Source organism: Ovis canadensis, chromosome 3, assembly GCF_042477335.2.
Source record: "Ovis canadensis isolate MfBH-ARS-UI-01 breed Bighorn chromosome 3, ARS-UI_OviCan_v2, whole genome shotgun sequence".
Classification (NCBI taxonomy): Eukaryota; Metazoa; Chordata; class Mammalia; order Artiodactyla; family Bovidae; genus Ovis; species Ovis canadensis.
The window spans coordinates 77938214-77951993 of NC_091247.1; the positions used below are offsets into that span (position 1 = coordinate 77938214).

General features: G+C 48.0%; 1 protein-coding gene across 1 annotated transcript in view; it reads right to left on the minus strand.

Annotated features, from left to right (window-relative positions):
• Window positions 1-13780, minus strand: part of RHOQ (ras homolog family member Q) — a 43928-nt gene that overhangs the window by 29108 nt on the left and 1040 nt on the right. The window contains exon 2 of the mRNA XM_069583406.1: window positions 13487-13545. Coding sequence (XP_069439507.1) covers window positions 13487-13545 — 59 coding nt within the window. The remainder of the gene's footprint in view (window positions 1-13486; window positions 13546-13780) is intronic.

Consider the following 13780-nt stretch of genomic DNA (forward strand, 5'->3'; position numbering starts at 1 on the left):
TCCAGGGAAACAAAAAGTAGCACAAAGAAGGAAAAGTAATTAGAGTACATTACATGGCTCAGCTGTGCCAACGCAGAAGTAAAGATATAACGATGAGTCAATAATCAAACGAAAATGACCATATTGCTCCTGGGGATGGGTGGATGGGAAGCGGAAGATACTCTGAAAGAGAGCTAAAGCCTCATCATTCACAGTGTGAAGGCAACAGAGGATTTCTTTTACCAAAATAAACTGCTAAGAATTGAAAGTACTTGCCTTGGGGGAGTGGAAGGACTTTTCTACAGAGAAGTGGAGAGGAATCTCTTGTTTTTCCATAACAGGATCTTATAGAACTGTTGACTCTTTAAAACTTAAGCCATTTGTATATATAAATTCAATAAAACAAAGCAACCTTTTTTTTATAAATTGAAGGAAAACAGAATAAAGAAGTAAATTTCTAAAAATATTCACCATCACCACCTACAGCCAACAGATTAACATTTTGACAATTTTGTACCAATTTTTTTCTTACACATTATGCATCTTTTTCAAAGTTGTAATCATGCTACAGTTTTGATTTCTGCTTTTTCACACTTAACATACCACCAGCCTTTTCATATATCTTTACATATCCGTTGAAAGCAGTTTTTAATGGCTGTGATTACTCTAATACACATCATGCTATCGTTTAACAAATCCCTTTTTACTAGGCATTAATGTGTTTATATTTATCACTGTTATAAGTATCACTTTGAATAACATTATTTTATGTAAATCTTTGTGTACACTGAATGTTTCCCTGGCATAAATTCATAGAAATGGATCATTGAAAATGTAACTATCTTTGCCAAATTAACTTCCAAATGGACTGTATCAGTTTTTACTGAACTGTACATAAAGCATCCTCTTCCCTGACTTCTGAATATCAGTTTTTCTCATGTTCAATTTGATAAGTGAAAAAAAGGTTTTATTTTCATATCTCTGCATTTTGTGTGTTCTTTGGCTATTGGCTTTTCTTCCTTGTGAGCTGCTGGTTTATGGCTTGTGTCCATTTTTCCAATGAGACCACATGGAAAGTTAATCCCTCCACAGCCTTGTTTGTATCTGGATCTGTATGAATTAACACAAATCAGACCCATGGACCTGATGATGTGTGAATGCCTCAGTGAAATCAGGTTTCTAAGTCTCAATGGCCCCACTGAGGGCTGAGCTCTCTGAGAGGCTCCAGGCAAGCAGCATGGCAGTCAGGCACCTCTATGACGCTCCTCACACTCCTACCTTTTCTTGGCACATCCCATTTTCTGCTTTCATTTGGTCATATGGACTTTCCTGGTGGCTCAGGTGGTAAGGAATCCACCTGCAATTTGGGAGACTTGGGTTCCATCCCTTGGTTGGGAAGATCTCCTGGAGAAGGGAACAGCTACCCACTCCAGGCTGGAGAATTCCATGGACTGTATAGTCCATGGGGTCACAAAGAGTGGGACACGACTGAGCAACTTTCACTTTCACAGTCTATATCTTCTCTTTGCAATAGACTCTAAGCTCCTACAGAGGAAGAATCCTATCTGACGGATCTTTATGCTCCTCATGTCACCTATATTTAACAGATACTCATGTACTTAAGGGTGTGGATGGCGGGAGGTGGGGAGGATTACGAACACAGGCAGCAGAACTGGAACACTGAAAGAGCAGAGGGAGGCCAGCCCCGACCCCTTCTGCAGGCCACGATGAAGACCGCAGCAGAAGACACGACCGGCAGAACTTCAGAAAGCGGCTTCCGGGGTCCAGGCAGGACGTTCATGTGATGAAGACTGACACAAAGGAATAAAAAGGACAGGCAAGGACTATTCGGCCACAAAAAGAAATGATGTACGGGTATACTCTACAGCACGAGGGAACTCTAAGAACATGATGCTAAGGGAAAGAAACCAGACACAAGGGTCACTTATTGCGTGACTCCACTTGTATGAGATGGCCAGAACTGGCAAATCCACAGGGACAAAAAGTAGACTAGTGGTTGCTAAAGGCTAGGGGAAGAGGGGAGTGGAGAGTATTAGTAGGTACAGGGTTTCTTTGGGGAATGATGAGAATGTGTTCTGGAATTAAACAGTGGTGATGGTTATACAACTTTGTGAATATGTAAAACGTGCTGAATATGAATAATACCTCAACTTTTACAAAGGAAAGAGGAGTAAACTTATACATCAAGCAGTCTGGCCCATGAGAAACTTCTGAGGAATCGCTTTGTTCATAATACCAGCTTGCCTAGACTGATGCTTCCACAATGCCTGACCCAGCAGCAGGATGTCCAGGCTCCCCAGAAACCCCCTGCTTTTAACAGAGAGACACCTAACATAAAACACACTGAAGGGATCCTAGAGATCCAGACTTGCTGGAGAACAGCACACATCCTGTCCAGTATTTTATCCAAATAGGCCTGGAAGCCTTTCTGCTAATGGCATCCTTGAGTTAAGAAATGAGTTTTACTATGCTTCAGTGGACAACACCTTATAATGACCACCTATAACCTGATTTTAAAGAACTTCAATAACATCCAGACAGGTCAGAATCCCCTTTAAAATGAGCTGATGGAGAAGATGTAAAGTCACGGGGAAAGTACTTTCCATGATTATCTTTCTGACAGAGTCCCCTAAATCCAACACACACCTGGTTGTGAGCTGTGCTGAGTGCACGTGCCACTTGCAGCCCGCTCCTCCCCACTCCCAGGGCTTACAATCCGGGGCTGAGTAAAGATTTACACAAGAATAAAGTGAAGTGCTAGACTAGAGCCTATAGATGATTTTCTCAGCTGAAATTCAAAGGAGTTCAATCCTTAAGAGGGCTGGAGCCTCAGAGGAGGAGCTCATGGGATGCCTGGGACTCAGAAGGACCTTCTCACTTTCTGCAGACTGGATAAAGACCAGAAACTCCCTCCTGCCAGACAAGGCCCCTGTCTGAAGACTGAAAGAAACCCTCTCACCTCCAGCCCTTCCCCATTCCTCCAGGGCCAGGGAGGCCACGAGAACCACCTTAATTAGGAATCCTTAATCAGCTAACTGGGAAGGACAGCTCTTTGAAAATTAAGCTGGGGTAAATGGAATTTTAATCAAGCTGGACAATAAGAATTAAATGCTTTCCCTCAGTGGCAGCTCTTACAGAGGGCACACTTGAGCCAACTCATTTATAATCCCAACCATTAGCTCATTTGAAAGAGGATGGTCTTTCTACACTGGAACAAGTTTTGAACAGAAGAAAGAGCAAGAGAGAAAAAAAGGAGGAGGAAAGAAAGGAATGAAGGAGGAATTCAAAAGTGGGGGAAGGGAAGAGGACTGGAGGAGGACACTTATACAGACAGCCATGGTCAGCCTGAAAAGTAATTACAGCTGAGAAGAGTGTCTGAGTAATGGCCTGTCCCAGTGACCTGCCTGGGGAGTTTCAATACAAAAGGATGTCATGCCCACCTGTTGCTCTGTAACTAATTTAGCACAAACCGAAGCAGCATTGTCCTCAGGGGCGGGCCTGTCACCTCCCAGAGTGCTAACCTCAGCTGCAGTGAACACAGCAGGGCCTAAGCCTCAAATGTGTCTGGCTGCTTACAGTACAGGGGAGAACATGGCTTGACACTTGGGTTTCATCAAAGTATACTCATGGAGCCTACTGTGTGCACACCCTGGCCCAGACAGCATACCACTGGAGCCAAGGGCAGCTTAAGAAGTTCTGCTTCCGTTTTCTGCTGCTGATACTGCCTCGGCCCCATCTCCACCAGACGAGTGAGGAAGGCGGCACCACTGGCTGAATGATTCAATTCATTCCAACATACAGAGCGTCCCAACCGCATGTAAAGAACTAGAGACAAGGGGTGTGTAGGCGTGTTTGGATGGATAGGGGTTAAAAGATGAATAAGTTATGTACTGCACTCTGGAGACAATGTGTAAGTAGAGCAGGTATACAGCACGTGTGTGTGTGTGTGTGTGTATACACATGTGTTGGGGGAGAGGAGGTGCCTTGCTATGAGGAGATACATGAGGTTCAGTTATTCGTTAATGGTGGCTCTGATATTTCAGTTGTATCAGAATCACCTGGAGGGCCTGTTATACCAGAGTTGTCCCATATTTTCTGATTCAGGAGGTCTGGGGTGAAGCCTAAGAGTCTGGATGTCTAACAAATTCCCAGGAGACACATGTTGGCTTGAGGACCACATTTGAGAATCAGTGTAGTTTAATTCAAGGGCTTCCCAAGTAGTGCTAGTGGTTAAGAACCCACCTGCCAACAGAGGAGACATAAGAGATTCGGGTTTGATCCCTGGGTCAGAAAGATCCCCAGGAGGAGGGCATGGCAACCCACTCCAGTATTCTTGCCTGGAGAATCCCATGAACAGAGGAGCCTGGCAGCTATAGTCCCTAGGGTTGCAAAGAGTCGGACACGACTGAAGCAACTCGGCATGCACACACGTAGTAATTCAAACCCTTGCTGAGCATTGAGTACATGTAAGAATCCAACCTGGCACTTTCTTCACCTAAAATCGACCTGGAGAATCCTAGGTAGCTTAGCTCTTAGGAGCAGGTCATTGCTTGGGAAGGACAGAACCCAGCCCCCTCTGCGTCCCCTGATGAACAGGCACCTACTCCCTTGCCCCTTTTGCCGAACTGTGAGCTTCCGGCCGCAGGGCCTGACCTGTCTTGTAAGCCCCGCCCCTGGCACAGGTACCGGTGGCCCAGACTGGTGCTCAAGGAATGTTTGCTGACTGAGTGAATGAACGTTTTCATCCAGTCCTGGCAGCCTCAGTGGCAGGATGCAGCCCAGGCTGTGGGATGTGGGAGCTGAGGTGGTGTCAGGAAGGCAGGCAAAATGAGGCGCAGGTGGCAGAGGGAGACTCTGGGTGCATATGCAGGGCATACCCGATGGAAGAGGGACAAACAAGTAGAAAACAGCAATTTTTACCTAAATAAGAAAACTCCTAAAGGGGGAAAAGAAAAGCCTGGGGCAGCCCTATGGGATGGAAAAGACAGCTGCCGTTTGCTGGCTGTCACGGCCCTGCCCAGCTGCTGCCGCACACATACTCCAGTCAAGTCAGGGCTGGCAGGCAAGCAGGGCTGGCAACACGAAGGGGCACCAAGCACAGCCCGGTCCTCCTTCCTGGGAAGAGGCAAGACAGGCACCAGCACGAAGCTTCTTCCACGGCCTCAGTGGCAGTGCCGCCTCCAGTACCACGAAGGGGACGGCCTCTTTCAGCAAGAATGGAAGTTAATGAACACATGGAAACGCCCTTAATCTCCCAGGGAGGGGGTGCGGTGGGGGTCTCTTTAACAGCCATTTCAGGAGCAGCCCCTGGTGTCCCGAGAGTGGGTGCCCCATCCCACCCACTCTTGCATCCAGAGAAGCAACAGGCCTGGAATACACTGTTAAATGAAATACCAATGGAGTGTACATGATATAAAGGAGACATATAACACCATCGAGCTGATTCACGTGAGCGATTTAACATAAAGAACCCAGGCCTTGCAGTTGGGCAGTCCGGCCTGCAACCTTCATTTTGCCTTTTATCAGCTGTTGTGGTATAAAGAAGTTACTTAACTTCCCTGAACCTGCACAGGAGACAATGGCAACCCGCTTTCCTTACTCACAGAGCAGGTGAGAGGCCTCATGGAGGCATGACATGAAACGTGCTTTGTACCCTGAAAGAATACCATTCAATGATGAGGGTGTCATTATTGAAGCCCAGAGTCCACCCTCTGTCTGGAAAGGGCTGGCTTGTGTGGGGATGGGGACAAGTGGTGGCTAAGCCTCTACTCAGTCACTTTAAATGAAACAGCAGCTCCTTCCCCCATGTCCTGCTCTTCTATTAAAATCAACAAGTAACGCAGCACCAGATTAATATCTCTCTAATTACTAAGCTGTCACCAGGTGAAAAACTCCATAATTTAGTACTCATCCCTACTCCACATGTTGACACTGATAGCAGGGATCTGGGTACCATGAAAAGACACATTTGGGACACTCCATGCCTGCACTCCCCATGCTCTTTCTCTCTACCCAGAATATCAGTTCTCCATGCGCCTCTGCCTGTGTGACCTCATTTAGCCCATTGCTTCTCAAGCTTTCACTCCACAGGAGAGAAAAGAGATATGTGTTCAGCACACAGTGGGTAGGGTAGAGGGACCCTGGGGTAAGTGACTGAGGTCAGGCTGATTGAGCTGGAAGGGACAACCTGAGCCCAGGGCTGTCCATCCTAGGCCCCACCCAGCTGCCTTGAGGCTGAGAAAAATCCCTTACTTGGGAGCTGGAAAGCTCTGATTTAATAATCCCCATTTTACAGATAAGGCAACTGAGGTTTTGAGAGGTCAAGACCCTTGTTGAGAAGTGGATCCTGGCAGTCCAATGTGGGGGCCCACCATTGTAACCAGCCTACTGCGCTGCCTTCTATCTCTTCCTGCAAGCCAACAACTTCCAAAAGCTTGTCTGGACCACCTCCTCTCAGCGGGACCATGTGGCTCTCGGTTTCACACATGCGGGTGAGTATTCCCTGTTGCATAGGAGGACCTTTATGCCATCTAATCCCCCTTTTCTCCTCCCCCAGGAGACTGACACACAGAGCCAGCCCTGAATCAACACCAGCTGAACTGAACTGGTGAAACCCCCAAAGTTGACCTGGACCATTGTCACAGATTGAGTGCCAGGCCGTTTGGGACCATCTCTAACCCTGATGGAACCCTGCAAGGTGGCCATTATCTCCCCACTTTATAGGGAGGGAAGAAGCTGGGCTGCCTGACGCTCTCACACAGAGACGAGAAGCGAGATTCAAAGATGTTCCAGACAATCCAACACCCATACATTTACTGCCAAGTTGCCTCCTCCCCAGGGGATTTGAGACTGAGAAGCCTCAGGAAAGATGCTTGAGACGGCACTGGGGGACGGGCCCACAGGTGATACTAAAGGCCCCCAGGGTCTGAAAGAGGGGATAACACTGTTGGCCTGCTGCTTACCTACATGCCTGTCACTTCTTTGAAACTTAAGAAACTCCTACTAAATTTACAAAGCTTTTTTTCCCAAGAAAGGGGGTGCGCCAGAAGCTCTTATTTAAGAGCAATAACCCTAGTCTTTGGTTAACCTTTTAGCAGAAATGGGTTGGCAGCCAAATGGGAATCAACTCAATTTAAGAAATATTCATTGTAGGCTTACCACGCACCAGACACTGGGCTACGAGCTGGAAACATGATGGAGAAAAAGAAATACAGTTGCCTGTCCTCACAGAGCTTAGAGGGAATGGAGCCAGACCTGCAGGCAGCAGATCTGGAAGGACTGAACTCAGGAGGGCTGGGAGACCCGGGGAAGGGCTCTGAAGGCTCGCCGCGGCCAGCCTGCCACCGTGCGCAGCCGCCCTGGCTGGGTCTCCCCTCGCTTCCTCGTGCAAAGCAGCTGTCTGCCAGGAACTAAAAGAGGAACAGCAAACTGCTGAGGGCAAGGAAAGCTGCTCCTTGACCCAAGCACGCCAAATTAGGGCAAAACCAAGCCCTCTGACTGCAAACAAATTCAGCTGAAGCACACAAATTTTAAAGACATGTGTGGTCTTGGGCTTAATTTCTTTGTAACAGCCTCTCTTTCCTCCTCCTTGTATACTGCTATTCTGTGTCTGAGGCCTCTCAGTAGTACCAGCTGCTGCCAACACATGTGTCATTGCTAGAAACTGATAGCCCCAGGGAGAGTAGCTCTGCTTTGTGTTGTTTTAATACCATTAGGGCTCATCTCTTGAAACCCCAAATTCCACAACAAAACCACAAACACCCAGCGCCCCATAAGGCCTCTGACCCATGAGCTTTAAAGCAGTGCTTCCCACCTTTTTCACATCCTGGCACACATAGAAAGGATCGCATGTGCTCAGCTCCCTGGAGGCTGCACACTGCCCCATCCCCGCAGAGCCGAGCGGATGGTGTCTGGGCACACCTGTGACACCGTTCCTGATACACCTGCTGTGAAGCTTTGGTTCCCAGAGCGTAAATGTCACCAAACTTAGAGAGAATCATAACAGAAGTGAAGCCAGATGGATCAGAGGACCACATCCCAAACCCGCATCAGAGTCCCAAGACGGGGGATACAGGACCTTTGGCCACTGCAAAGGCTTTGGAGCAAAATAAGGCCATCCACCTTCCCCAGGCGGGGGAGGAAACCAGCATTCCCTATGATGCAGTGCAGGCTAGAGATATAAATAGCTTCTAAAAAGGTTAGCAAAACGCAGAGATGACAAAGCTACAGTAGGTTACTAAGGGAAACCAGGGTGCTCAGTGCCAGCATCTCACCTGTTGCGGCTGGTGTCTGAAAGGGACACTGCAGCTCCTCTCAAACTCTGCTCCCTGGCCCCTCAGGACGAGTGAGGGGGTACAGGGACCTGGAGGCCTGGTGACGAGAGTAGGCACTTCCTGAGTCCCACTGATCTTCCCTACAGACCCCTCCAAACTAAGGAAAAACCTTTCTCTGGGTCTGGTTTTCACAAGCCCACTCCCTTAACTCCCTCAGCAGGGAAGAGTCCACCTCAGAAGGTTTCATGAGGATGCTGGCCTGAAGGCAGGAGGCGTTCCATGAATGGCAATTCCCTGGGCTTTCCCCTCCCCCTTCCCGTGACCCTGGGCCCTTGGGTGCTGCCCAAGGAAACACTGAAGACGGGGCATTCCCAGGCTGCCGGCCCTGGAGATTCCCTTCTGGAAGGGAAGTGCTTTCCTGGGCACCCAGAGGGCTTGCAAGGGAGCCACAGCTGCTGGGTTACGACAAGTAAGAAACAGACCTCGCCTGTCCCTGCACCAACCCCGGGGACACCTGAGCTAAGGTATTTATAGCTCTCCTGTATACATCCTTGAACTTGTGTGTGTTCAAGTTAACACATATAGCAACAGTATACCCCAAAGCACACATGGATGTGTACACACTGAGGCAGTGACTAAATCTGGAACTCTCGGGAACCCAAACTCAGCCCCAACACACACCCTCTTGAATGTGGGTATTCCGGGACCTGGGATAAACTGGGCGTCTGTCCTTCCCTCTTCAAGGTATCAAGTTCTGCCTTCCTGCCAAGGATTAAGAGATCAGCCGGGTGCTGGAGAGCAGCTTGCCAGGCAGCTCCCACCAGCTCTATCTGCCAGAGCCCTTTCCACTTCCCCCAAGCTCCCTGTACAGAGGCAGCAGGGAAAAATCTCACCCTCTAGCCCCTCTGTGAGCAGACAGAAGGGCTGCAGAGCCAACCTCAGAACCCTGAAAGCTGGGCAAGAAAGGAGAAGCACTGCAGAGGCCCAGGCCGGAAGCCAGACCCTCAACAGGCCCCAGGGAAGAGGAGGGAGTGTCCTCAACTTCCACTCTGAAAGGCTTGGCAGTAAAATATTGGGCCTGCTCCTGGGCCACCCAGGGTCTTGGCCAAGAGAGGGGGGCTTCCCTTTGGCCTAATCTGGTGGTGTTGAGGGATGCGTCCAGGCAGAGCACGTGACCGGACTAACAGTGCCCGTCACACTCACGTTCTCTCTCTCTCCGCCACCAGCAGAGGTGAAGGGGGAAACGGCCTGCTCTGGAAGGCAAGAGGTCATCTGCTACAGCCACCTCTTGAATTGTTCTAATATGCTCTTTAATACATAAATTGGGCCATTGTTACATGGCTTTGAACTCGACAGGGGTCAAAGAGGGGACCCAGTGGGACTTCCCTGGTGGTCCAGTGGTTAGGACCCCATGCTGCCAAAGCAGAGGGTTCAGGTTTGATCCCTGGTTGGAGAACCAAGATCCCACATGCCAAACAGGGCAGCTAAAAAATAAAAATTAACGATTTTTTTTAAGAGGGAACCCAAGAGTAGGTGACCAGACTAGAACTCCCAACCAACCCGAGGAAGGTGCTGTTGCAATGACTCAAATATAGAGAGCACCCAAGTACACAAGTGAACATTATACTTTATTTTTAAAAACTTTTTATATTTTTTACTGGCCTCAGGTAGGATCTTAGTTCCTCAACCAGGAACTAAGTCTGGAACCGTGCCCCCTGCATTGGAAGTGCAGAATCCAAAGCATTGAACCACCAGGGAAGTACCCAGAAGTGAACATCTGAATGAGTTCCTTCCCCATCCCAACCTACCTCCCAAAGCAGCATCCACTGAAACCTACATATCCCACTCGGTCCTCAGATTCTACACTGAGCTCTTCATTTTGCTAAGAGTTCTGTCACTGGGGATGTAGGTTCTGATTGAGAAAGGAAAATCGTCTGACACAACAGGGCATTTAGAGAAGGGAGCATTCAACTGTGTCCATGTACCCATGGGGTACGTGTGATGGGGACTGTGGGAATTCTGAAGGACAAAGTTGGCACCACGGCTCCACTCAAAAGGCTCTAGGATCTGGCATCCTAGTGGAATTTCTATCAACTCCAAGTATAACACGCTGCCCTCTTCCACCTGCGACCCCTTCACCCCACAAAACTGCCCACAGTGGAGCACAGTAATTTCTCCAAATATTTATTACACATCTACTACTATGAATGAAGAATAGTGTCAGCTGCTTTCTACACATTAAACGATTTAAGTTGGCCTACAACAGTGCAGGGCAGATTTTAGTTATCTACATTTTTACTAGATCACAAAGAAGGTTAATAATGTGTTAAGAATCACAAGAACAGTTCAGCCAAGTAGAGATCCGGGCCCAAGCTCATTTGGTTCCAAAGCTCATGGGCTTTTTTTCCGGTGCCCATTAGACTTTAAAATTTCTTTCTACATGTATATGTGTTTCTTGATCACTAGTATTATTGTAAGATTAATCTGATATCAATTCATAAAGGCATGATGCCTTAATGCCCAAGTATAACACAAGTACCTCCTATATAATACACATGGTATCTAATTCAAACACTTTCACCTATGCTGTCATTGGCCATGGCAGATCCCTATCTTAAATTTATTCTTTGTAGCCCCCAGGTGCTTAGTGCAGGGCTTGGTACCACAGAGTTGCAAAGAGCCAGATATGACTGAAGAGACTGACCACAGACACACACAGGTACAAAATAGGCACTCATTTAATCTCATTGAGGATTATGTCGCTAAGATTGCTTATTAATAATAAATGCTTGGATGCTGAAAGATGAATTATTGCTAAGAAAAGTCTTAGACACTGGGAGAAACACCAAGGGGGCCTAGTCCACCTCTTGGTCAACAGAATAGGTGATCCACCACTGGGTAAAAAGAGTAAACTTTAATCACTAATAGGTTGATCCCACTAGGTATACAGCTTACAATCTCCACTGGACAGAGCAGTTGACTCTTCGGACCTGAGTTATTTCCTCTGCAGGACTGGCATATAACCCCCACACAGAGAGTAGCTGTGAAGATTCCAGGGACCATGTCTAGAGACATACAAGCAACCCAATCAACCCAGGTGGTATGTCAGCACCTCCCATGGCTTCCTGTGTATATAACCACCTCTAACTAGGGTAGATTCAGACCCATGACCTAACCCCAGCAACGCCCTTCAGTGGCTGCGTGACCTTAGATCACGACCCAGCTCCTTTAAGCCGCTTTCCTCATCTGCAAAGAAAGTGGATCACCTATCTCATGGGGTTGTTTAGTGGAGAAGATGATATAATATTTGCATGTGGATGACCCTGGCCTGATATGTACAAAGAAGAAAGTCAGCAAATATTAGTCAGATTTGAATGTGCACACAACAGCTCTGACATATACACGTCCTGTTGAACAGGGCTCGTGGTCAAAAAACAGTCACGGTGACAAGTAACAAAGAAAAGGGAAGAGGCACTAGTGAGAGAAGTTAAAATTAGAGACAATTCTTAAAAAACCTCTCTCCTTTCAACCAATAATTTCAACGTGTTGTTTACCAGCTGTACTGCTTAAACATTGGTCTTGTTTGATTGAATGGGTTCTGCCTATTGCCATCCATGACAGGAGTAGCTATAAGGCAGGTAATGAAAAGCGGTCCTGGAAAGCTAAGAACTGGTTATACTGGGACTTCCCCAGTGGTCCAGAGGTTAAGACTTTGCCTTCCAATGCAGGGAGTGGAGGTTCTATCTCTGATCAGGAGCTAAGACCTCATACGCCTCCGGGCAAAAAACCAAAATATAAAACAGAGCAATACTGTAACAAATTCAATAAAGACTTCAAAAATCATCCACATAAAAAAAAAAATCTAAAAAGAACCGGTTATACCGACCTGGGTCAGTTTGGTGAGAGGGGGTGGCCTTAGGCACCTCTCTCTGCCAACAGTCTCTCTTTTGAGACTACTCTATAGAGTCTATTCTAACAGTCTCTCTCAGAGGCTCCGCTAACTTCACAGTACAGAAACCAGAGGTCACATTGAGGTGCCCCCTGAAAAGACATTTTCCAGAATCTAACCTGACACTACAATTCTGAAACCCAGATCTAGATGAGTTACAAAGAAAACCTCCTCTTTACTGACCTACCAAGTCTGTGCCAGACTCAACGCTAGGCATCTAGCATATAATATATGCCCAGGGGAATGGTCTGAATTTTTTACGCATCTTACGCATAAGGAAACTGCACTGTTGGGCATTCCCTACAGACAATCTCTAAGGCCCTCAACTGCCCACAATGTCCTGAAGAACTCAAGTCAGGATGACACGTAGAAACTTCCATCTGAATTTTCAGGTCTAATCACACGGCTGGATTTTGCAAAACTTCATCATACATCTTAGGCCCACAGCAAAAGTGGGTTTGGGAAAAGGGTGGAGCTGGGACAGTCAGAAAGGAGACTTCAGTCCTTCAGAAGCCACCTCTAATTTGCCAGTAATGGTTAGAGGCTGACAGGAGGAGGGTGCATTTTCTTTCTGCACAGTGATTTCTACCAAAGAAAACCCAGACAAAGTCACCTGGCCTTCCTAGGGAATGACAACAACAAAAGCTCTTCCTCCAAGGTTCAGGCTGAACTCCTAACCCTTCCTTCCTCTCCCTGCCCCAGGGAGTGGCTGGATGGTTGTTGTTTCTTTTCTTTTTTTTCCCTGTGGTCCTCAGTAACACCACAAATTACGTTTCCAGGGACTTGAGTCCCAGAGTGCAATGATGTTGTAATAAACATAACCAGGACCAAATGCCTTCCCATCATATTAGATGATGCCATTTCCCACCAATCAGGCTCCTCGGGCAGGCAGACCACTCACCAATGAGGGACCAGACAAAGGCTGTGAGGGGAGACCTGGTCATCTGCAACTAAAAATAAGGGCGCTTCAGGATTGGCTGCTGCCACTTTGCAACAGGAGTTGGGACCCACACACCAGGCACCACACCGAAGGCACACACAGGCAAAAACTTTCAGCCCAGGGGTTCACATGGGGTGGGCTGGTCTGCCTTTGTTGCTGAGGTTTTATCTTTTTCCCCATGTGCTGACTCAAAGAAATACTTGATCCAGAGGGACCCTCGCAGACACACCCTCGCTCCTAGACACCTCAGTTTCTAAAGGCTCTTCGCGATCATCCTAAATTGGGGAAAGGGAGCGGGGTGTTGGCCGGGGCCAAGACACTCACCTGTCCCGCTGTGTCATAGAGTCCCAGGAGGTACTGCTTGCCCCCCACGGTGACGCTGACTGCAAGGGCAGAAGTGGGGGCGGGGAGAGAAGCTCAATTACCTAGACTCTGGGGCAATTCTGTTCCCCACCAGGACCCTCGCCTCCCAAACCAGCGCTCGCAGGCGGGAGCTCCCAGGGAGATGCCACCCCTTTTCCCAGGCTCACAGTGAAGCGGGGGGTGAGGTTGGGATGTAGTGGCCCCCAGCTGCCCACTCCCTTCTCCCAAGTCCCATAGCCACGTTTCCCCCTAGGG